At 41.1% G+C, this 25417-nt stretch overlaps 1 protein-coding gene across 1 annotated transcript in view; it reads left to right on the top strand.

The window, feature by feature from the left end:
* IPO9 (importin 9) overlaps positions 1 to 24700 on the top strand; it is a gene marked incomplete at both ends in the record, with an annotated part of 37319 nt that extends 12619 nt beyond the window's left edge. The window contains 20 exons of the mRNA XM_084245535.1: positions 1456 to 1544; positions 2317 to 2403; positions 3564 to 3683; positions 3796 to 3888; positions 4096 to 4204; positions 5327 to 5478; positions 6205 to 6303; positions 7191 to 7297; positions 8457 to 8596; positions 12789 to 12948; positions 17978 to 18204; positions 19792 to 19940; positions 20359 to 20487; positions 21212 to 21487; positions 21727 to 21893; positions 22425 to 22558; positions 23194 to 23316; positions 23784 to 23885; positions 24102 to 24178; positions 24590 to 24700. Of these exons, the coding sequence (XP_084101661.1) occupies positions 1456 to 1544; positions 2317 to 2403; positions 3564 to 3683; positions 3796 to 3888; positions 4096 to 4204; positions 5327 to 5478; positions 6205 to 6303; positions 7191 to 7297; positions 8457 to 8596; positions 12789 to 12948; positions 17978 to 18204; positions 19792 to 19940; positions 20359 to 20487; positions 21212 to 21487; positions 21727 to 21893; positions 22425 to 22558; positions 23194 to 23316; positions 23784 to 23885; positions 24102 to 24178; positions 24590 to 24700 (2651 nt within the window). The remainder of the gene's footprint in view (positions 1 to 1455; positions 1545 to 2316; positions 2404 to 3563; positions 3684 to 3795; positions 3889 to 4095; positions 4205 to 5326; positions 5479 to 6204; positions 6304 to 7190; positions 7298 to 8456; positions 8597 to 12788; positions 12949 to 17977; positions 18205 to 19791; positions 19941 to 20358; positions 20488 to 21211; positions 21488 to 21726; positions 21894 to 22424; positions 22559 to 23193; positions 23317 to 23783; positions 23886 to 24101; positions 24179 to 24589) is intronic.
* Between the last annotated feature and the right edge of the window lie 717 nt (positions 24701 to 25417).

Raw genomic sequence — 25417 nt, 5'->3', positions numbered from 1 at the left:
TCCACAAATTTTCAGGCAAAGGTAGACTGCTCTGACGACAGCAACACAGGCATGCTTGAAGCTAGCAGGATGCCGGTGTGTAGACAGCAACCTGGCTGATTCTCATTTGGGTGTTCTAAGATTCTGTAGCATTCTCTCTTTAACACAATTTTCCCTTAACTTCCCTGTTTATAAAGGAAAGCCAACTAAAGCAAATGGTGTGAACAAATGCAAACATAGCAACTAAGGATTGAAAGTTTGATCCTTAAGCAACTGCTTTTTATTCAGACTCAAAGAAGGCTAGAGATCAAAATGTTGCTGGTGTCCCAAGCTTTTTCTGACTTGCTGAGTGGACTTAAAATGCATATTTTGGATGCAGATGAGTAAAATGTTAATAAATTGAGATGCTAGGGCTGATTATAGGAGTTTAAAATGTGGTAAAGCTTTGTTAGTAGAATTAAATCACAGTACATTTTCCATAAAACTTGTTTTTATTAATATGCCATCCATCACATTTGTTTGGATTAATTTCCTTGCATTTCAAAATAAAATAGAACACTCACTTCCTGTTCAAAGCTTAGAGTTTATTCTTCAGGAGGAAACTGGAGCTAGTAAAGAAGACCCAGCTTTCAATATTTGATTATCATTCGACTTCTGGTGATTGATAAATGCCTGAGATTTTCTTAATGTACTGACTTGTATATCCTCCCTAAAAAATGTCCCAGTTAACTAGCTCTGTTGTTTTTATAGGGCTATGAACTGGAAAAAGCAGTAGATTCAGTGAAGAGACAGTAGAACTGGAGCTTATATTCCACTGCTTAGTAACACAATCCAGGGTTTTTCGTGCTATTTCAATGCTTTGTGGGTGTTTTCGGAAGTGAAGGGAAAGCTATAAGCCATATTTCCCTCACCTTCTTAAAGTCTTATCCTATATGTAGGTTTGCTTTTTGTCACATATGAAATCCCTTTCTGCTCCAGTGAGCAGCAGTCCCTGACTTCTAGGTCATAAATGTCATTCACTGGCAAGAGTAGTACATACAGAATGGAGTTGAAGCATAGTAAGCCTGTGCATGTTTTATGTACATGAAGCCAGCTTGCCCAGGGAGAATATTTAAAATGGAATTAAGGATAAATGACCTCAAAGTACATGTGAATGTTGACACGTAGACAAAGGTAGAATGTTCACAAGGGCTCTTACCCAGCTCTCTTATGGACTTTTCCAATAGTTACAGGATGTTTTTCTTTCTTAATCTTAATGTATTTTCTTTTATCTCCATATTGTTCTCTTTCCTCTTGTAACAAATAATCAGTAACTCTTGCAGCTTTTCCTTCTCTGGGATAAGTTCACCTGGCCAATTTCTTTACCGACATGCTGTCTGTTTGGGAACTGCCTCCGAAAAGCAGTTCAAAAATTTTCACACTTAATGACTTTGTAAAGCAATATTTTTTTTTTACAGTACACTTTCCTTTTTATAGAATTCACTCGAGAAGTAACAGACACACAGATGCCACTTGTTGCTCCTGTCATTCTACCAGAGATGTATAAGATCTTTACCATGGCTGAGGTATGAAATCTCAACTCCCAAGATCACAGTGAATAAGAATTGCTCAGATCCTGGTCCTGCCTGAGAGGTGGGAGACTTGGTTTGCTGCTGACCCTCACAACTGAAAAATAGAATTGATCAAGATCTGAATCTGAATTAACCTTAGACCTTTCACTTACAACTACAAAACCTTTGATTAAAAAAGTGAAATCACACAGTAGTTCTTCACATATCAAATCTCCCAGCATCCTTTAATTCCTAAGTACCTAGTACCTACTGGCTTTATGCTGCCTCTGTACCTCTCATTGAGGCGTCCCACCTAAACTTGCTCATTTCCAGCTAAGTTTTTGAAAAAAAAAATCATCTATCACTACATTGCACATAGTAGACCTTTAATATACAGTGTGTTTGTGTATGTGTGTGAGTGTGTATATTTGATTGATGTGTATGTATAACTTGTTTACTGTAAGATAGAATGCCTGATGGGTAATGTTTTAACCTCCACGCTTTTCTCTGCCCAGGCTAAGTGTCTGTTTTGAATGAAATAAATTGTGATTAAATATATTTAATCAAATCAGCCTACAGAGTAAAACCAGTTCCAGTAAGTTCTAAGATTACCCTATTACCTTTCATTCTCTGAACTACAGAAGTCTGTCTTCTGGATATACATGAGTAGAAAACATTTCCTATGTAGAGAATACAAACCCATCAGGATTGAATAGTCATAGTTTTCTTCCAGTCACAGATACACTAATCTCATGGCCGTGCTGTAATTTTGTAACTCTGCCCTCAGGTATATGGTATTCGGACCCGTTCCCGTGCTGTGGAGATTTTTACCACGTGTGCCCATATGATCTGTAACATGGAGGAACTGGAAAAGGTAAATGGCCCTTTGGACCACTAATAGACTTTATGATAGAAAGCCTTTGTGAATGCCTTCCATTGCCGGTAAAGCAGTGACTCGTTACAGCAGTACCACAGTGCAAACTAACCACTATTGTGAGTTGATATTAACATTTTGATTAAATTTTCACTTGTGTATAGTTTAGTTTCCTTTTGTTTGACCATTATTTATTCTAGCATCTTGTCCTCCTTATCCCTTTTATACGAGTCATCACCCAGAACTTTACTCTTTCATGGTCCTCTCATGTGGAGCAAAATTAGCTAAAAGTCCCTCATCCCTGTGATTGAGCAGCAGTGTGAAAAGTTGGTCTTATATAATAACTTCTAAGAAAGCCATGGTGAGGAACTGAAAGTGTCATGTAAGGAACTGTGAAGCCTTGGAAATACCTCAGCGACTTTATAGCTATACTGTTCAGACTTGAACTGGGAGAGATTTTTTTTTTTTTTTTTGCTTTATTTATTTATTTATTTAAACTTTTTTTTTTTTTTTTAAATAGAGGCATGCTTTATTTATTTGTTTGCTGGTTTGTTTGTTTTGTTTATACATGCACTGGGTACAGTCAGAAGCGCGGGAGGGTGAGAGAATTCACCAGAGCGGGGAGCAGAGCAGGCAGAAGGACCGAAGTACACTGCTGAGGGGAGCAGCGGGCGGCAGGAGAGGTCTGCACACCATGTGGGACCCTCCTCCGGTGGCCGGGGAGCAGCCGGGGATCGAACCGGCGCCGCAGAGGCCGTGCGCAGTTTCGCAACCCAGCGCTCAACCGCTGCGCCACCGGGGAGGCCCTATTTATTTATTTTTTAAAGAGTGTCTCTTTTTTTTTTGATATTTATTTTGTAGAATAACTGAGGTGCAGACCAGAGGTGCAGGGGGTGAGAGGATTCACCTGAGCGGGGAGCAAAACAGGCAGATCTACCGAACTGCACTACTGAGGGGAGCAGTAGGCCAGACAGGAGAGGTCTGCTATGCCAAATGTGTGTCAGCTCCCTGGTCAGGGATCGAACTCAAGCCACAGTGGTGATAGCGCTGAGTCGTAACCACTAGGCTACCAGGGAGGCCCAGCTGGGAGAAATTTTTGGATGCCTCAAAACTCAGTGTTTGGATATGTGCATTGAATTCAGTTTGATTTCCGTTATCAGGGTGCAGCCAAAGTCCTGATCTTTCCCGTGGTGCAGCAGTTCACAGAGGCCTTTGTTCAGGCCCTCCAGATACCAGATGGGCCCACATCTGACAGTGGGTTTAAGATGGAAGTACTGAAGGTGAATATTTACTACCATTGCAGTACTTGGAGTTTGAGAGGGTGGTCTTGAAATCACTGATTTTTCTCATATCATTTGTAACTCTTGGGATTTGTTCTCTTTAACTTCTCAGGCAGTAACAGCCCTGGTGAAAAACTTCCCAAAGCACATGGTGTCCTCCATGCAGCAGATTCTGCCTATTGTTTGGAACACCCTGACCGAGAGTGCAGCTTTATATCCTTTCGGAAAGCTAAGGGACCTGCTGCTACCATAGTTAGGAATCTTGCATTGGGTCTTGTGTTCATGTGGCTCCACTTTTTTTTTTTTTTTTTAATTGAGGTAACATTGGTTTACAATGGTTCCACTTTTTTAAATGAATTTTTTAAAGTATCTACTCTTGGTGTTGGAATGTATAAATAACATTCCCTTGTAGAGTATATGTAAAGCAGACTCCAAAGTCTATTTCTTTACTCTTCGTCATACTTATGTGAGGACAGAAGTAAATTACACAGAGGAAGTAGAAGATCCTGTGGATTCTGATGGTATGTAGTTTATATGATCTTAACAACAATACCACTAGTTAGAAAAAGGATCTAAGGAAAGGAAAGAAATTAGAGAAAAAGCAATTATTTAGAGCTTTCACTCTCTTAAGTGAGTTTCTAATCGAGTTTCCTTTCTGTATATTAGACTTAGGAAAATGCAAACTTACAAATCTTTAATCTGTTCCTCATAGGCATTTGTATAAATCTCAAAAAAATAGAATTTCTGCATTGGAAGACCATCTAATCTAGCCTACTTCTGGCATTTTGTCTTAATTTTGGGGTCTCAGATGATGGTACTTTCATTTTTCTTTTACTGTTTTTTTTGGGGGGGTTTTTTGTTTTTTTTTTATAAATATTTATTTATTTATTTATACAAGCACTGGGTACAGTCAGAGACACGGGAGTGTGAGAGAATTCACCAGAGCCAGAGTGGAGAGTAAACAGGCAGAGTGATGAAGTACACTGCTGAGGGGAGCGGTGGGCCGCTGGAGAGGTCTGCACGCCATGTGGGACCCTCACCCGGCGGCCGGGGATCGAACCAGTGCTGCAGAGGCTGCGGGCAGCTTTGCAACCCAGCGCTCAACCACTGCACCACCGGGGAGACCCTAATGTTTTTTTTAAAGAGCTGGGGTACAGGCCAGAGGTGCGGGGGGTGAGAGGATTCACCAGAGACAGAGTGGGCAACAGAACAGACAGATTGACCAAAGTACACTGCTGAGGGGCACAGCGGGCAAGTCAGGAGAGGTCTGCTGCGCCATGTGGGTTGCTCCCTGGCTGGCCGGGGATGGAACTCGTGCTGCAGAGGCTGCGGATTGCTTCATAGTGTGGTGCTTAACCCCTTGCACCACCGGGGAGCCCCTGTTTTAATATTTTTAAGTCTTTCATATCAAAAGTAGTCATGCTGAAAAATACATTCGGTGTTTCTGATTCTTTTATTTGAAAAAACAGTATTTATGATCTTCAAAATTTATTTCTTTGACTACTCAGCCCCCTCTTCCATTCCCTGAGGATTAGCAAGTACTTTACTCATTAATCTATAAAGATAATGTGGTTCATTTCCAACATACAGGCTTTCCTTTTGTTTTCTTGTCATTAAAGTCTTCTCTTGTGTATTTCCTGTAGGTGAAGTCCTGGGCTTTGAAAATCTCGTCTTTAGCATTTTTGAATTTGTCCATGCTTTACTAGAAAATAGCAAATTCAAAAGCACAGTTAAGAAAGCCTTGCCTGAGTTGATTTACTATATTATCCTGTACATGCAAATCACTGAGGAACAGGTAAATGATGTTTGGGGGACAGTTACAAGAATATATTTGGAAAGAACAACTTGAATGTGAGAATCTAGGTCAAATGAACAATTTATTTCTAATAATAGACACTAGAAGAATAGCATTGCTTCAAGTTGTAAGAAGGCTTTGTTTTTTTTTTTTTTCCCAAATCCCTGCATGTTGGGGGCTTTATCAATTCCTCTATTAGGTGATTGGACTTCCAGAATACTTTTACCATTAGGAAAATATCCAGACAACCTCTAGCCAAAGAACCTTGATATCTAGAAGAACCTATTCTTACCACCATAAATTGTGAATGTAGAAATGAGATCATTAGCCTGGTTGGTGGGTCATTAGACCAGAAAAAGCATTAAAAAAACAGATCTCTTACATAAACAGCATAAGAATTGATAATGTTTACATTAAAATCCTACCAATCTGATACTCGGAAAATTGATCTGTCAAAGAGAAATAACTCATTGATATTAGCAACAAGCAGGTCATCTGCCAGATTCTAAAATAGCGTCTGCTGGAGAACAGTAATCATTGCGGCTTACCTTGATAAAAGATAGGCTTCTCTACATCAAAAAGACTTTCAAGGCTAGAGTTCTGTTTAAGATAAACATTTTTTTTTTTACAAAAGGTTAATGTCTTTCTATGTCTGTTGATGTAAAGAAAGAACATATATGCCAGGTTGGCCAGCCTCACAAAGACCCAACTTCATGATCCTTACAGATTAAAGTTTGGACAGCCAACCCCCAACAATTTGTAGAAGATGAAGATGATGATACTTTCTCCTATACTGTTAGAATTGCAGCCCAAGACCTATTGCTGGTAAGAGGATTACCTTGATATTGAACCCCATAATCCTGATCAGTCGCTTGAGCTTTTCTTCTTCTAGACATCTAAATCAAACTGAGCAGTACTATTGGGTGACTTTATCTCAGATATTTTGGGGGGTAATAAGGGAATATCTCAAATGAAGTTTAAGGCCTCAGGATTTCCCTAAGTCATTATTACTACTGGTTCTGATACAAGTAAATAATATTAGATGTAAAAATTGTGCAGAGGATTTAGTGTTCTTATGACTAAGAGTCGTTGAATCAGGAACATTTCAGTTTATTCTTCAACAAGAATCTAGAGCACAGATCAGGGGTTGGCAAACTTTAAAAAAAAAAGCTCAAATTACTGAGAGATGAACATCCAAACATCTGCTCCTATTTTCTTTGGCCCTGACTAGACCATAAAATCATCTCTAGGCTGAAGTTCTATGAAGAGGCTGCCACTTGCTGCCTGTTGGGTCGGAGGTTTGTTCTCATTGTTGGTAAATCACTTCTCGTTACTCTTTAGTATTTCTAAGGCACCTATGAAAGATCACACTAAGTGTGAGCTAGTAGATTATCCTTATTTTTCCACACTCAGGTTTCCAAAGAATAAATATCTGATTTATTGTCATCCAAAACTCAAATCTATCTTTACTTACCTATATTCCACTGAAAATAACCAAAAGGAGCATTCCATTACCTAGATGCTGCAGAATTAAAATTATTACCTGAATTTCATTGGAGACTGAACTATTAGTGGTCATATTAATACCTTTAATTGGAGTTTAGCATGTGTAGGTGAAAGAGTTTGAACTATTCAGTTGGCAGTTAAATTTGAAATTAAAATGGGTTTAATTGGCACAAATAGATTTATTAGCGGCTCTTTTCTCTCCCTAGGCTGTTGCCACTGATTTCCAGAATGAGAGTGCCGCAGCCCTGGCTGCTGCAGCCACTCGACATTTACAAGAAGCTGAACAAACCAAAAATAGTGGCACTGAGCACTGGTAAGAGTGAGCCGCAGAGCTTTACCTTTGGGGTGTGTTCTGGGCACTGCATCTGAGGCACATACATACTCACTTGGAATCACCTGCTTTATTTTTTTTATCTTAATTTATGCATATAAGAACGGGGGTACAGGCCAGAGGTGTGGGGGTGAGAGGATTCACCAGAGACAGAGTGGGGGACAGAGCAGGCAAATCGACTGAAATACATTGCTGAGGGGAGCAGCTGGCAAGACAGGAGAGGTCTGCTGAGCCATGTGGGTCAGCTCCATGGGTCATGTGGGTCAGTTCCTTGCTGCAGTGGCTATGGATAGCTTCATAGTGCTGTGACTTAACCCCTTGCACCACCAGGGAGGCCCTGGAATCACCTGTTTTAAAGCAATTCTTCTAATTTGAAAGTAATTGGTTAACATGCTTTTGTTTTCCCCCTTTTAAAAAAGCCTTGAAAAAAAGCATAAACTTACTTTGCAGTGGTTTTGGTTTTATGTTTTGTTTGTTTTTTAAAGTATAATTGACACATAGCATAGTTAGTTTTAGATGTGCAAAATATTTGTGCAAAGTGATCACCATATTGTACATTACATACACATGACTTAATTATAACTGGAGCGGTGCCTTTTTGTCACCTTCACCCAGTTTACTCAGACCCCAGTCCCACCTCGGCAACCACCAGAGAATAGAACTAGTCTGTTCTCTTCATCTTTGAGCTTAGTCTTTTTTTTTTTATTTTTTTTAATTGCACAGGTAAGTGAGATCATGTGGTATTTGTCTATCTCTGTGTGACTTACTTCACTTAGCATAGCACCTTCAGGGTCCATATCGTGGCTATTGTAATTAATGCTGCAATGATTATGGGGGTGAACATATGTTTTTGAATTAGTGTTTTTGTTTTTCAGGTTAATATCCAGAAGTAGAATTGCCGGGTCATTTGATAGTTCTATTTTTCATTTTTGAGAACCCTCTGTACTATTTTCCTTTGTTTTTAATTAGAGAACAATTATTCAACTTCATTGGTTTTAGCTATAGGTTTAGATTGAAAGGGAAGATAAAATAGCCTTTTTGGGTCAGATTGTACTAGATTGCCCTTTGTTCACTCTTCCCTCAGATATTTCTCTTTTTGCTATATAGTTTATTTTACCAGATTTCGGGGTCCCTTCTGCAGGTGGAAGATCCATGAGGCATGCATGCTTGCCCTCGGCTCAGTGAAGTCCATAATCACCGACAGTGTGAAAAATGGCAGGGTCCATTTTGACATGCATGGGTTCCTGACCAATGTCATCCTGGCAGACCTCAACCTCTCAGGTATGTTTCAACACAGTGCCAGGATTCTGGAAGATCTTTAGACCTGTCATCAATCTGGTTATATTGTTTGCTTAGATAGTGTAATGTAGGTTCCCAGACTCAATTTCAAATAGAGCTGTGGGAGTCCACTTCACAGCATTAAGCAATTTTTGGACACCACGGGGTTAAGGGCTCTGTCTTCCAGGATCACCCTCCACGTTATATGCTTGTCACAAAGCAGTTACAAATTTGTGGTTTCCATTACTCCCTCCTCCAACTTCAGGCATCTGTCCCAAGCCCAGATATTCTCTGTGCTTCTGACCAACTGGCTGTAAATCAGAGGTACACTTCTTAGGTACAATAAATTTGCTAAAATGGCACACAGAATTCAGGAAACCCAGTGATTCACTAGATCATCAGTTTGTTACAAAGGTTGCTAAAGAGTAAGAATCATCTGCCAGTTGGAAGAGATATGCAGGGCAAGACACGTGGAGCTTCCATGCCCTCTCCACATGCGCCTTTCTCCCACATATCTTTACATGTTTGCAACTAGGAAGCTCTTTGATGCGCTGTGCCCCCTTCACAATCTTTTGGGCTTTTATGGAAGCTGCATTACATAGGCCTAAATGATTAACTTATTGTCTGTTGGCAGTTGAACTCAATCTCTAGCCCCTCTTCCCTCATAGGAGGGAAGTTCCCACCTCTGTTCATGTTGGTTTTCCTGACTGCCAGTCTCTATCCTCTGGTGTTTTCTAAATTATCTTCATTAACATCAGAGGTGCCTTTAATACTTTCAACACTTAGGAAGCTCCAAGACTTGGCAGGGGTGGGGACTAAGAGACAAGAAACTATAGACCAAATATGTATGAAAATACATGTTGCTCATCTGAATGAGCAAATACATATATCCTGTAAATCACAACATCACCGATAAGTAAGCTTAGTGTTCATGTGTCCTTTGGTGAAAATTCTTGTCATCCTGGAGCTTGGCTCATCTGAACCTCTGAAATAGCCTAGAGTTGTTGACTTAGTTTTCACCAATTAAAAGACTAATATTGGACCTTCCTGGTAGCACACAGGGTTAAGTCACTGCACTATGAAGCTGTCCGCAGCCACTGCAGCACCAGTTTGATCCCTGACCAGGGAGGTGACCCACATGGCACAGCAGACCTCTCCTGTCTCACCCGCTGCTCCCTGCAGCAGTGTATTTCAGTCGATCTGCCTGCTCTGTTCCCCACTCAGTCTCTGGTGAATCCTCTCCTCCCCACTCCCCCGCCCCCGTACCTCTTATATGCATAAATAAGTCGATCTTAGAAAAAAAAAAGACTAAATCTTAGAAAAAAAAAAGACTAACGTTACCTAGTTCATAATTCTTCCCTGCCATTCATGTTTCCTCCCGAGCCAGGGATCTCATTCTTCACTGTTTTTGGCATTTGAATGAAATGCAAATTCAGTCACTCTACCTTGAGACTGTTACCTTCATTCTGCTCCCAGTAAACCAGAATACCCTCTGGCAATCTTTTTCAGTCTCATTCTTCCTATTTCCTGTCATTTTTCTCAGACTCATTCTTAGCCACTCTCTACATAATTAAAATGTTCCACGCTTATGTTCATGTTAATTGCTCACCTTATTTTTTTAAAAAAAAAGGCTTTATCATATTTTTTTACTGATTTCTCCAGCAATGCAGAGCAGTAGCTAAGAATCATTATTGTCTCTGACATTTTCTGCCACATTGCTTCTGCCCAGACTCTACCTTATTCACACCTCAGGACAAAATGGTCTTTGCTTCCTATTTTGTCCTTGCTTCCTGAAGTACTTAAGTCATGGATATTTGCCATTGTTTGCTCCATTCTGAAGACATTGACTTGTCTCTCCTTCATAAGATTGTCCAGGAAGCAGTTTAGGCCATTTGAAAACATTCTAGTCTGTGATTAAATAGGTAACCTGTTATAGAATATTTCACTCCTTCACTTCCGTTCTCTGAATCATAGAATTAAGAGGGTTGAGCATCCAGAGTTCAGATCACTTAGGAATATCCTTTTCCCTCTGCACTTCTACATTGTACTGTAATTGATTAGTATTTTTTCTTTCTCCTACTAGAATGGTAAGGCCTTGGAGAGTAGATATCAAGTCTATATATCTTTGTATCCCACACTGCCTTGCATGTAATTGGCATTCCAAAATTATACATTGAAGGAAAGTGTTCAGAATTCTCAAAACCATTAACATATTTCTTAAGGAATTTGCCCTAGCAAAGAATCTTCAAAAATTCATGGAGATTTGAGAATATTTAATATTTAGTCTGGAAAAGGGTTTAATACATAGTAGCTCTTATCCTGCTTATAGCTAAAAGCTATTCTATTCCAGCTGTTTTCATACTTTTTGGTCTTACCCTTGAACATTGTCAGGGATCCTAAAGATACTTTTCTGTGAGTTTTATGTACCAGTATTTAATACATTAGAAATTAAGAATTTGTAGGGCCTCCCCTGGTGGCGCAGCGGTTGAGTGCTGGGCTGCGAGGCTGCCCTCTGCTGTGCCAGTTCATTCCCGGCCGCCGGCGAGGGTCCCACAAAAAAAAAGAAAGAAAGAAAGAAAGAGCAATTAAGAATTTGTGTCTTTGCGAATTGTATTTATTTATTTATACAAGCACTGAGTACAGTGAGAAGCGTGGGAGGGTGAGAGAATTCACCAGAGCCAGAGCAGGGAGCAGATCAGGCAGACTGACAAAGTGCACTGCTGAAGGGAGCAGCAGGGGGCAGGAAAGGTCTGCGCGCCATGTGGGACCCTCGCCCGGCAGCCGAGGATCAAACCGGCGCTGCAGAGGCTACGGGCAGCTTCGCAGCCCAGTGTTCAACTGCTGCGCCAACAGGGAGGCCTGTGAATTTTATTTTTAAAATACAATGAATGCAAGCATATATTACACTAGCAGTCAGAACCATGGTGTTGCCCATGCTGTAACCTCTAGAAAACTCCCTGTGCACTCAAGAAAGGATAAGTGTGAAAAAGACAGCTAATATCTGTATTGGTATGACAATGAAAGTAGTTTTCACCTTTGGGACTCCCCAGAGTCCTTGGACCATACTAACCAAAACAAACCCTAGAAAATAACTACAAAATTGAGGTTACTGGATGGAGATGGGGGCGCCCAGTGATCTAGGCTAAAGAACTCTGATAGTGAGGGTAGTATGGTGACAAATAGCTGAGGAGATGTGAGCCTATCCCCCTAAATCATGTACAGAGTTGTAAACCAGTGTTACCTTAGTTAAAGAAAACAAAGCTGCTGTTCTGCATTATATAAACTAGTATGTCATTACTTGACTGTCATAGTTATGTTCTGTTCGGCAGTTCCCATCAACTAAACACTTATTGTGCAGTAACTTAAGTTAAGCTTTATCACAGGCTGAATAAGTATGGTCTCTGCCCTCAAGCAGCTTATAGTAGGCAAGGGGTAATAGTTCTTATACCAGTGAATGGAATATTAAGCAAAATTAATCACATGGAAGAAAACTAAAAGGATGATAGTGACACAGAAGTGGTTAGGATTACTTCAACCCAAAGATCACTTAGATAGTGCAAGGAGCGGGGGTAGTGTGTTAACTCACAATATAAATAAAGCAAGGGATGGTAATATAAGATGTGAGTTCTGGGCAAGAGTTGTTGTATGCTTGAGTTTGGAAGGCATAAGGGAAAGTCATAGGTAATGCTAAAGTCACTGATTTAGGGGCCTTTAGGGGCTAATTCATGTGGCCTCTAAGTGGTGGGCTGTGAAGTTCATTCACTGACAAATTTTAAATAAAGAAATGACCAAACTGTAATTATAATGTTCCAATAATGGTTCATGAGAAGGGAGAAACTAACAATGAAGACATTTAGCAGACTAAAGAATAATAAAGTAAGGAATAATGAAAAGTAGGGATGGGAATGGGATTGTTAAGTCTTTTAAGTCTAAGAATATTCAAATCTATTTTGCAAATAACAGTTAATCTGGGAAAATGGTTCTGTACCATAGGTCACATATTTACTTTTATCTTGCAAAATTATGTTTTCCTCTCAGTTAAATTTTATGCACACACATGCGCGTGTGCACGTACATGCACACATTTATATAGTATTAAGTTATTGTGACAGTGAGGAATGAAGGTGGGAAGGAAGAAGGGCAGGTAACAGGAACTTTTATTGTCCAGCCTCTAATTGCTTTTTCTTTCTCCCAGTGTCTCCTTTCCTCTTGGGCCGGGCACTTTGGGCTGCCAGTCGATTCACTGTTGCTATGTCCCCTGAACTGATCCAACAGTTCCTACAAGCAACAGTTAGTGGTCTTCATGAGACACAACCCCCTTCAGTTCGAATTTCTGCCGTGAGAGCCATATGGGGGTAAGTATGCAACCTTAGGAATATAAGAACCATTTTTAAAAAAATTGCTCAGAGTAGATGCCCCCAAACAGTAGTGTCCAAAGGATTATGTTGCTTGGAAACTTCTGATGATGATCTGCAGAATGAATGTTGAATAGACAAGGAAAGAACCCAGACCAGGAATGTGATTTCTGTGAGTGGCAGTGATATTTTGTTGCTTTTTGCTTCCCAATCCCTTTAAAATTATTCCAGCTCTAAATGGTCTAGGCCAACTCTGAGGATCCACAAGGAAAGTAACATAGGGTGTTTTAGGGTAATGGAGGTTTACATAGTGAAAAGCTATAAAAGCAGGATTAGAGCTCTGGTCATTCTGTTGATTGATTACCTCTATATTAGAAACTAAACCTGGGCTAGTATGACCTAGAAACACTGCTTTTCCCAGTTTTCCTTCTCTTTTCCACAGCTAGTGTATTAGTGAATAAGGGAACAGTTTATTTATATTCCTACCCAGAATAGGAGGAACATTGTTTTAAGGAATACTTTAAAGACTAAACTTAAGGATCTTGATTTAATCCTAAAACTCCTAAAATTCATCTTCTACCTCTCTGCACTGTCTTACTTTTTGAAGCAGAGATTAAGATGCCATGTGTTATTCTGTGTGTTTTTACAGAACATTGAGAGGGAGTGATGTTAGCAAGATGGCCAAATAAGACATCACTGGCTCACATCCCTCACTCAACAAATATAAACTTGGTATCCATTTGTGTACAAAAATGCTTTTATAAGAGATAGGAGACCCAGACAGGAGATTGTGAACATTCCCACCCTCCCAACCCCCATGCAGTCTAAGAACTAGGAGCACTGTATTGAGCAAACAGGCTAACACCCCAGCAGCTACTTGCTGACCATACTCCTGGCTATCGTTCCTGACACAGCTCCATACCCTGAGTGACTTCATGACAGCCCTGTTTGACTTGGGTTCTGTCAGCAGCATCATATGCCAAAAGACCCAAGAGTAGTCTCACCCACCTGTGTGATAGGTGATAGGAATACAGGATTTTGTCCCAGCTTTGGACCCTAATGTAGTGCATGAACCAACTCCAGCCCTCTCAACTGTGATCCAGGAGCCCCTGGAGAACACTGATAGAGATAGTCACCCACAGTGAGAGAGCCTGTGTGGAAGTTCAGGAGTCTGGCAGATAGTTCAGCAAACAGTTGGAGTACAAGTCTGGGACTTGACACTTGGAAGAGGTCAGGCAGTAAAGATTAGAGGAGGTGGCTGCTACTTCAAATGTGAAGACAACAATGCAAGGAAGAAACATTAACATGAAAAAAAGTCAAGGAAACATGATACCACAAAAGAAACAGGAACACAGTAATAGAAAATTCATAAATATATAGAAATTAAACAACACTCCTGAACAACCAGTGGGTCTAAAGAGAAATTAAAAAAAAATCTTGAAAAAACAAAAATGGAAACAAACATACTAAAACCCAACAGGATGCAACAGAATAATTTCTAAGAAGGAAGTTTATAGAACTAAACATATAGATTAAGCAAAAAGAAAGATCTCAAACAAACAATCCAACTTTACATCTCAGGAACTATCAATACAAATAGAACAAAGTTAGAAACCAGGAAAACAGTAAAAAGGATCAACAAACTAAGAGTTGGTTTTTGAAGAGATAACCAAATTGATAAACTTTAGATATAAGGGGAAAAGAGAGAACTCAAATATCAGAAATGAAAGAGGAGACATTACAGCTCATACCACAGAAATACGAAGGCTTGTAAGAAACTACTATGAACAAATACTGTCAACAAATTAGGATCAATTCTAGAAACATACAACCTAACAAGACTGAATCAAGATGAAATGGAAAATCTGAACAGACCAACGCAAGTAAAAAGAATCAGTCAGCACAAAATCCTATAAAAGAAAAGCCAAGGGTCTTCCTGGTAGCACAAGGGGTTAAGCACCACACCATGAAGTAATCCACAGCCTCTGCAGCACGAGTTCAATCCCTGGCCAGCCGGGAGCAACCCACATGGTGCAGTAGACCTCTCCTGACTCACCTGCTGCTCCCCTCAGCAGTGTACTTCGGTCAGTCTGCCTGTTCTGTTGCCTGCTCTGTCTCTGGTGAATCCTCTCACCCCCCGCATCTCTGGCCTGTACCCCAGCTCTTGTATGCATAAATAAATAAATCTTTTTTAAAAAAAGAAAAAAGAAAAGCCAAAGACAAGATGGCTTTGCTGGCAAAGCCTACCAAACATTTAAAGAAATATTAACACCAATCCTTATCAGACCTTACAAAAAATTGGGTTGGGGAGGGGGTGACATTCCCAACCTAATTTTACAAGACAACATTCATCCTGATACCACAGCCAGTCAAGAACTTTAGGCCAGTATTCCTGATGAATAGATGCAGAAATACTCAAAAAAATACTAGCAAACGAAATTCAACAGCGCATTAAACGGATCACATACCACGATTGATTTACCCCTGGGAATGCAAGTATGGTTCAACATATGTACACCAATAAATATGACATACCACATTAATAGAATGAAAGGTAAAAATCATTTGATCTCAATAGATGCTGAAAAAGCTTTTAACAAAATTCAGTATCTTTTCATGATTAAAAAAAAAGCTAATAAAGTGTAGAAGGAATATACCACAACATAATGAAAGGTGTATATAACCAATAGCTAACACTATGCTCAGCAATAAAAGACTGAAAAATTTTCTTCTAAGAACAGAACAAAAGTGTCCATTCCCACCACTTTTATTCACCTTAGTACTGGAAGTCCCACCCAGAGCAATTAGGGGGATAAGAGAAATAAAAATTGATAGGGAGAAGTAAAATTGTCTCTCCCTGCAGATTATATGATCTTATACATAGAAAATCCTAGACTCCACAAAAAATATGTTAGAAATGATAGACTGATCTAGTAGCCCCACCTTTGTGTATATAGGTGTTCCCTAACATCTGAAAGTATTTCTATGAAACCTTTCATAAGCTGAAATGGCAAAAAGCAAAGAAGTAATTACCATTAATTTGTATGAGAACATTTCTTAGCATTCCCAGACCCCAAAATAGCCTATAAAATCAATACTCAATCCTAACATGTAGTAAAAGCAGAAGTGATATAAGTACTCAGCCTATGTGATTCCTGGGGAAGGCACTTGGGGTGCCCTTCTTGCTGTTTGGAATGTATGCTGCATCTGGAACATCTCACTGCAAAGCAAACACTGATTGCTATTTTCACTTTTTTGTTGTAAAAATAAAAATCCTCTTTGGGTTTCTTTTGGTTAGTGAAAACAGTACTAATGTGGGTCATTCATAAAATCAAAGTGGCAGAACACAAACTTTTAAAGGGGGAATACAGGAAATGCCTGTATATCCAAAGGAAATGAAAACAAGGTATTGGCAAAAACAGAGCATCTGTACTCCCAAGTTCATTGTAGCATGATTCACAGTAACCAATATATGGTAAACAACCTGCATGTCCATCAGTGAATGAATGGGTTAAGAAGATATGGTGTGTAAGTGTGTGCAATTCAGTATTAATTCAACTGAGAAAGAAGGAAACCCTGCCATTTGTGACAACATGGATGGAGCATCAGGGCTTTGTGCTAAAAAGATTTAATTTGAAAAATAGTTGCTGCCAGGTGGGGAAAATAGGAAGAGGTTGGTAAAAGAGTACAACACGCTCATCTATGAGATGAATAAGATCTGAGGATCTAATGTAAATCATGATGACTGTAGTTGATAAATATATTACATAGTTGAATTTTATATTTTATTTGTATATATAGTTGTATTATATAGTTGAAATTTGCTAAGAGAATACAATTTAAATATCCCCACCACACCCTACCTCCATAAAAGATAAGTATGTGAGGTGACAGGTGTGCTAATAAACTAGATGGGGTGGGTAATTCTTTTATAATGTGTATAATATCAAATCACCACAATGTGCATTTTAAATGTATAATTTTCTGTATGGCAGTTATACCTCTAAAGCTGAAAAATTGAATTAAGAGTAAAAATAGTTTGTTCACAAGTTCATCTTCCATTTATAATTAGAAAAATGAAGTGTTAGAAATAATTTGTGAAAAATGTTGGAGATACCCTGACTTCCAAAATCAAATCCATATTCTTAACTTGGCATCTAAGACCCCATATGATATGAAGAGAAAAGTTTTGAAGTGATGCTCAAGTCTCTGACTACATCAGCTGTAGTCTTCTTGAAAAGTGTCTTCCTGGGGAGCTAGTTAAGAAAAATCATTTTTTGGATACCTATTGAGCTTCTTGTGTCTGTACTAGTTTCTTTTAACATACAGATACAGTGTTTCTATTGACATTTAACTTACTGCCACTTTGAAGTTAAATGAAAGTAAAGACTTGTCTAGGCAATATATTTATCATATGCCATTGGACATGAAAAGCAGCACCCAGTAAATATTTTGTGATAAAATGAAGAGATGACTAAGGGAATAGAAATGAAGAGGTGAATAAGGTAATAAAAAAATGTTAAACTGTACAAATAGTACACCAATTTATAAGTGCACACAGAATGTTTAAGTAAATTAATTTCATTTTAGGATGCAAAAAAACTCAGATGAAAGTTTTATATCGTGGAAGCTAATAAATAGTCTCCTTTTAAATAATTGTGTTGGAGATGTTTAAAACACTATTTGTAAAATATGGGAATATATATCACAATTTTAGAAATCTGAGGAATCAAGGTATTTACCATCATATGTTGATCATTTAGATATAATGATATGACTAGAATTTGCTTCAGAAGGGGAAAGGGGGAGATAATGAAAGAAATTTTGAAGGAAATTGCAAAGGCCAAAGCGGAAATAAATTAGAAAAATGTAGAAGTGGCCACAGGAAGATGTAAAAAACCAACTCTATAAGTAACTTCATAAAGCCTTTAAAAATAAAACTGCTGCCATGTGATATTAATGGGAAAACCACAGATTGCGGGATCCGCTTGTGAGTGATTCTGTCTTCTCTCTTTGTGTCTCTCTCTAGTTACTGTGATCAACTGAAAGTCTCTGAGAGCACCCACGTGCTCCAGCCATTCCTCCCCAGCATCCTGGATGGCTTGATTCACCTAGCGGCCCAGTTCAGCTCAGAGGTTCTCAACCTGGTGATGGAGACCTTGTGCATCGTTTGTACAGTAGACCCAGAATTCACGGCAAACATGGAAAGCAAAATCTGCCCCTTCACCATCGCCATTTTCCTAAAGTACAGTAACGGTATGCCACCCGGGAGGATGCGACGAGGGCACCACGGAAAAGGTGGTGGCTGATGCAAGTTTCCCTAAGTCTGATGATCTGAAGCATCATGAAGAAAGTGACTTTTCAGTTAGTAAAGAGTAGAGTTGTGCTATGGCATTAAAAGAATACCTATTCCTAAAACTTACTTTCTAATAAAAAACTGGCAAAAAGATAGTGAATAAAAGACTAACAGGAGATATAAATCATAACTTTGATGATAAAGTAGGAAGTTGAGCAGCTAAATCAAGAACTTCCTAAAAGAAAAAAACCTAGAACTATAATTTAGAAAATAATGATATTGAAGAAAGAGATACACGCAGGGGTTTACGAACAAAGGTATTTTGTGAGTGTGTTTTTACAATAGCAGAAGTTTGGAAATAATAAAATTCGATATATCCATAAGATGAAATACTTTGTAGCCATTAAAAAATCAAACTTCAAAAGAAATATTTAAAGTCATGAAAAAATGCTCACATTATAGTAAATGAAGACAGTTCCCAAAAAATGCATAGATTATAATCCCAAGTTTTGGATTTGTTTTAGAAAAGGAAGCATATATAGATTTGTATATAGAAAAAAGCCCGAGGAAAGACATCAAAATGGCATTGGTGGTAGAATTTTTTAATTCTCTTCTGCATTTTAAGTTCTGTGGTGTATGTATATTCTTAATAGTTTATTATCAGAAAAAATATTGAAGCTATTTGTTTTGAAAGAGGGAGCTCCAATACTGAGATTCAGAAGGATGTATAGAGGTAGGGGTTGGTTAGACAATATATTAAACTTTTTTTTTTCCGCTTAAAAATTCTCCCGAGGAACTTGCCATATTGCAATCTTGTCTGTTTCTTCTTTTCAACCATTATATATAGTAGTCCATAGAATGGCTGTGTCATGAGTATTTACCCATTCTGTTAATGGACATCTAGATTGTTGCCTTTTTTTTCTGTTAGAAAAAATGCTGCAGGAATCTTTTAAAACTTCTTGGTACATTACACACTGCATTTTTTTTTCATGCTAGATAGAGGAGGATGTTTTTCTTACATAGGGTAAGTAGGTCAGTCTAAAGTTCTGTTTCTTCATAAGGCTCTGCTTTCTCAAGCTTTTACCTTACCCTGGAAATGGCTTTGGCAGTTCTTTATGTCCATCGCGATCACTCCCTGGGAGATCACCCCAACATGTAAGAACCTGGGGGCAATTTTTTAAACTCTCTTGTCTTAACAAAGTATCATTTGCCTTTTTTTCTCCCCTAAGCTTTTGGTTTTACAATCAGTCCAGATTTCACAAGAATGAAAACTTTAAAAGATTTGCCCCAGAAAAAGAGCCAAGTATTATTTTAGGCGTAGCTATTACTGACTAGTCCTTGCCTTAAGGAAACTGCATATTGTGCCTCTTAGAGATTCAGTGTCTGCTGTTCTTTCAGATTATTCATGTGACCTCAGTCTGTCTTGGGTATGTGATATGAAATCAAAACAGAAGGAACTGTCTTAGGTTAGGGTCCAACAACAGTCCCTAACTTGGAAGCACATACAGACCCTCAGCAGGGCATTCGTGTTGCCTTACCCACTTCAGATCCTGTCGTCGCTTCGCTGGCTCAGGACATCTTCAAGGAGCTCTCCCAGATCGAAGCCTGTCAGGGCCCAATGCAGATGAGGCTGATTCCCACTCTAGTCAGCATAATGCAGGCCCCAGCAGACAAGATCCCTGCCGGGCTCTGTGCGGTAAGAAGCAGAAATGGGGGGGGTGGGTATATGTACCTGTACTGCAGCTGATGGGAAACTATTAACATTAGAGATGGGATGATCTTACTGGGTTGTTCTGCCTGTTTGGACAGTGGATGATGCCAGAGATGCCCTGAGTGAGTTGGACAGAGTGCCATCATTACATAGCACCACTAAGTATGTCACCCAGCTACCTTATCACCTGCCATACACTGCCTACCTCCATGGCTAGTCAAGCCGTAGCTATCTGAGGAGGCCAAAAGCTCTGTTTACGATCTAATTACTCCTCTTTCAGAAACTTGCCTTTCATTAATGGTTTTTCTCTGAGTTGCTATCGTGTCTGCCCAGTCAGATCTTGGTTAGGTACGCCTCTCCCGCCCGCCTTAAGCAGTTCTGACTCTGTTCTTCTCTTCTTCAGACAGCCATTGATATCCTGACCACAGTGGTGCGGAACACAAAGCCTCCCCTCTCCCAGCTCCTCATCTGCCAGGCTTTCCCTGCTGTGGCACAGTGCACCCTTCATACAGATGACAACGCCACCATGCAGGTACTTGGGGCCGTGGGGGCTAGAAAAGGGACAAAAACTCCCCGCCGTGGGCTTGTAGTTGTAGGCTGAAAAAGTTGACAGTTTCATGCTTCTGAGATGTAGGTTTCAAAACCATGTCTACCCAAAGGACCCGGGAAGGGTTAGACTACAAAAACCAGCTTTGGGGTACATTTTAAAGAGTGTAAATGCCAGGCATCCTCCCCATTCTCATCTGGGTATTGCTGTGATAGAAGCGATTTCAGACATAGAGACTTGGGACCATAAGAAAGCTTTCCTGGATGTGTCTTATGGTTAATAAGGTCAGCAAAGCAATAGGCCTTTGGAAATCTCTAGGCAAATGGTGGTTTGTAGAGGACTGTCTTTATTCCTATAAAGACTTGCAGTACCAGCAGGTACTCCTAAATCTTAGATGTATTTTCCAGTACCTACTTGGTAGGTACTAGAATATCCAGGATTGCTATCCGGAATAGATATTTATGATTAAAACTGTTTATGTGGCCATTGTTTGTCCTTTGTAAATCAAAAATACGCATTTTGGACTTAACTGACAAGGTAACTAGTCACCAGGGATTGTAACACCATGTGCAAGCCAGCGCTAACCCAGTGGGCTCACTACTTTTATGAGACAAAGCCCTCTAAGAGTAACATGTACCCATACCAATAGAAAGCCTCCTGGCCACTGTCCCCTAGTCACTAATGTCACCTGCCACTCCTGTCTCCCCAGAATGGTGGAGAGTGCCTGCGGGCCTATGTGTCGGTGACGCTGGAGCAGGTAGCACAGTGGCATGACGAGCAGGGCCACAATGGGCTATGGTACGTGATGCAAGTGGTGAGCCAGCTCCTGGACCCTCGCACCTCAGAGTTCACTGCAGCCTTTGTGGGCCGCCTCGTCTCCACCCTCATCTCCAAGGCAGGGCGGGAACTGGGGGAGAACCTGGACCAGATTCTTCGTGCCATCCTCAGTAAGATGCAGCAGGCAGAGACCCTCAGTGTCATGCAGGTGAGAGGATATGATGGCAGGGCCATTCTACCCCCGGTGATACGGAAATCACTGTCTTGCTCCTAAGTTCTTTTATTCTCTCTTCTGTCCTAGTAGAGCAGTCAAGTAAAATGTATCTATTGTGTGCCAAGAAATGTTAATGGAAAATCTCCAAATTTTCCTGTTTCTTGACTGGCCTGTCCAGTTCCCTCGTCTCTACAACTTGTTTCTCTGAAGCAGATGTCCTTGTTACCTCTTAGTCTCTGATCATGGTGTTCGCGCATCTGGTGCACACCCAGCTGGAGCCCCTCTTGGAGTTCTTGTGCAGCCTCCCAGGGCCCACCGGCAAACCCGCTCTGGAGTTCGTGATGGCTGAGTGGACAAGCCGACAGCATCTTTTCTATGGACAATATGAAGGCAAAGTCAGGTAGGACTTCATCTTTCTTCTTGGCATCCAGCTTCTTACCTTTCTCCTTTCCCTGGCTTCCTTCATTGATTTTTGTTTGACATATCAAACTGTCCTTTGCAGTCCTTTCCCTCTGTTTCTTTATTGCTAATCTGCATACTTAAATAGCTGCCACTTTCAGTTTCCCAGGCGGACCATTTATTTTTGACTAGAGGTCCTCTACTGCCACAGACTTCGCCCAGCCAGTGGTTTTGCAAACCTGTTCCTTCTAAGACAAGCTTTCTTTCCTGGATTTCTGTCCCGGTGGTTCTTACTGCTTTCATTGCCCCTTCCGGTGTGGGTGCCATTGTGCTGCTTGCCTACCCCTCCATCGGAGCTCTTTGAAGCCACTTTCATGAACACGGATCCCAATGTCAGCTGAACTCTTAACTCTCCCAATTAGTCGTGGACAGAATTGTCACCATTGAAGAGTCTTAGGACATAATTGCTTATTCGTTTGGCGTGAACTCTGCACGGGTAACTGATGGAGCCATTTTGGCTCTTTCTCGCCAGCTCCGTGGCGCTGTGTAAGCTGCTGCAACATGGCATCAACGCGGATGATAAGCGGCTACAGGACATCCGTGTGAAGGGGGAGGAGATCTACAGCGTGGACGAGGGCATCCGCACCCGCTCCAAGTCCGCCAAAAGTGGGTGATACTGCTGCCCCGTCAGCCTCTCCTTGGGAACTAAGGGTACCTGGGTGGGAGGCAGGGCTGTGCTGTCATCTGCCTTGCTAAAGCATCATTGTAGTGATGGCTGTGATAAGAAGCAGCAGAAAGCTGTAGGTAAACATTGACTCAGAACATATGCTTCCTTCCTCTTGCTCAATATTGATGAAAACTAGTCTCAGCTTCCAGCTCCATTTTGGGTCTTTAATAACCATTTGTAGCATGTTTTGGTTACTGGGTTGCCTTTGGCCTTTGGCTTTAGTGAGTTGTAGGTAGTGAGTGTAGGGCTGCTGTCTGTAACGGTCGGTGTATAATCACCCATGCCTCTCAGATTGCACGTCATGGGGACTCAAGTGCTGTGCTGTGTAGAGCTCTTGGTTTTTGAGCTTTATTACTGGCGAAAACCTACCTCCTTTAATTCCTGAACTCTCTCATCTCTCCTAATATGAACTCTTAACAGTAAGCAGAATGAAGTTATTTAATTTTAAATCATTCTTTGGTGGCTGGATATGGTCTGGGATGGTGAAAAACCTGAGGGATGGTGAGCGGCACTGCAGGAAGATGAGGGTGAGCCCAGTGACAACCTGACTTGAAGCCTTGCCTTTCCTCCGCAGACCCTGAGCGCTGGACCAACATTCCTCTTCTGGTCAAGATCCTAAAGCTGATCATCAATGAGCTCTCCAATGTCATGGAGGCCAATGCCGCTCGCCAGGCTACCCCCGCAGAATGGAGTCAAGGTGCACCAGGCCCTTCTCCCAGGAGACTTTGCCTGGCAGATTAAATTACAGATTCTCAAATTACTAGCTTGGTTTATTATGCCATTGATCTTTTTAAAAAAAAAAGAAAATGCCATACACTTACCTGCTCTGGCTGGCACTGCTAAGCACCTAAAGAGCTGGTTTTCAGGTTGGCTTTATGAAATCTGACAGAATTTGGGATGGGAGGCAGCCGGGAGGCTAGCTGCTTTAGCTCTTCCTGATTTAGTTTAGTTTTTCTCAGGAGCTTCTCAGTCTTTTATCTCCCCACAGAACACTCTTGGTTCTTCCATTCAAACTTCTGGGAGGGTTTGGTCATCCCTAGTTCTCCCCCACTGGGCACTACAGGCCATGTTGCAGAAACCCTTGCAGCCTTCCAGTCTGGCCTGTTTGCACTTGGGGAGGGAGAATGCATGCGTGTGCAACAGCTTCTTCTCATCTCCTAGTAGATGACTCCAATGATATGTGGGAGGACCAAGAAGAGGAAGACGAGGAAGAGGATGGTTTGGCTGGTCAGCTCTTGTCTGACATTCTTGCTACAAGTAAATATGGTAAGCAATTTGAGAAGAGGACACCCATGTTAGACACTTTTTCCTTGCACACTGCCACCAAGAATGGGGTGCCCCAGAAGGGGAGAGGTGGGTCCACAAGGCACATTTCTTGGACTTTAAAAACCCTTCAGCTTCAGCCATGTGGTGACACCTCACTGCCTGGGCTAATCAGGGGCCCCTGCCCTGACCCCTCCCTGTATTGGCTGTGTCTAACAGAGGAGGATTACTACGAGGACGATGAGGAAGATGACCCTGATGCCCTGAAGGATCCTCTCTACCAGATTGATCTGCAGGTGAGGGTGTCCAGAGAAGATGTCTTGCAAGTGACAATGTCTGAAGCTACAGAAACAGGAATATGGGCTCAATCCCGTTCATTGCTCATCCTGGAGCCACAGAGAGCCTGTTTGCTGAGTGGTCAAGGGCTCTGGTGGGCTGCAACTTTGCACCTTACTATATTATATAAGTGTTGTAACCCAGCTAATGATGAAGCCAGAGTGTAAAGGGCCTCAGGATGGGATATATATTCTTGGGGAACTTTCATTTCCCTATGGAATTTAATCTCTGGATTGAACCTTAACTATATCCAAGAATGAGAAAACCATCCTTCAGGATACTGGCGTTTGTCTAAAAGCCACTGTTTCCTGTACCACTGCAGGTGGGTGACCCTGGGGTCCTAGGTAATGCCACTCTTTCTCTTCTCCCAGGCATATCTCACGGACTTCCTCTGCCAGTTCGCTCAGCAGCCCTGCTACATGATGTTCTCAGGCCACCTTAATGAAAACGAGAGGCGGGTTCTGCAGACTATTGGCATCTAAAGAGCAGAGCCTTTCCACATGTGCTCCTTCTCCTAGCCCAGCCACAAACTTCTGCAGCTCTGCTGGCTCTGAGATGTGCTTTCTCAACCTAGAGTGGCCTCCTGACTCTTGGCCCTGGGCCTTGGCTGAGTGACACCAATAACGATTCAGATCAGGCTCACCAGTGCTGTCATTTAGGAATGCTGGAACAAAGGACATTTCTCAAAGCCCCCATGAAGATATCCCGAAATTTCTCCCCAAATGTGCCCCTACCTCTGCTCCCAGAGTCCTCTGCTGGGTAGTCCAGAAACATCATTGCCCAGAAGGATTATGTGTTCATGGATTATTTTGCCCCACTGCAGGAACATAGGAAGGCATGACCACTCAGATCCTATACCAGACCTGTCTGCTCCATAGGACATCAGGTGTGTGCAGATAAGGACACCCTTGAGAGGAAAGTATGTTTCCTGCTCTCCAGCACAGGTGCTCTGGTTCTGGGTAGGAAAGAACGTAGCTGTGTTCAGAGCCCCCAGTGGCCACCTCCCTCCTACAACACTGAGGCCCCTGCCAGAGGTCTCGTCTTGTTTTTGCCTAGTTGCATGACAGCCCCTCCCCCAAACTATCTCTGTGTATACAAACACAAAGTAAGCCAGATGGCAATTTGTTTTTCCTCTTTTAGGGAAAAGAAATGGGAAAAACAGATTTTTTTAAAGTCTCCCTGACCCACCTATATTTAAT

Source organism: Talpa europaea (genome assembly GCF_964194135.1).
Source record: "Talpa europaea genome assembly, chromosome: 10".
NCBI classification, from domain to species: Eukaryota; Metazoa; Chordata; class Mammalia; order Eulipotyphla; family Talpidae; genus Talpa; species Talpa europaea.
The sequence above is the reverse complement of the archived record's forward strand: the minus strand, read 5'-3'. Positions and strand labels throughout refer to the sequence as shown.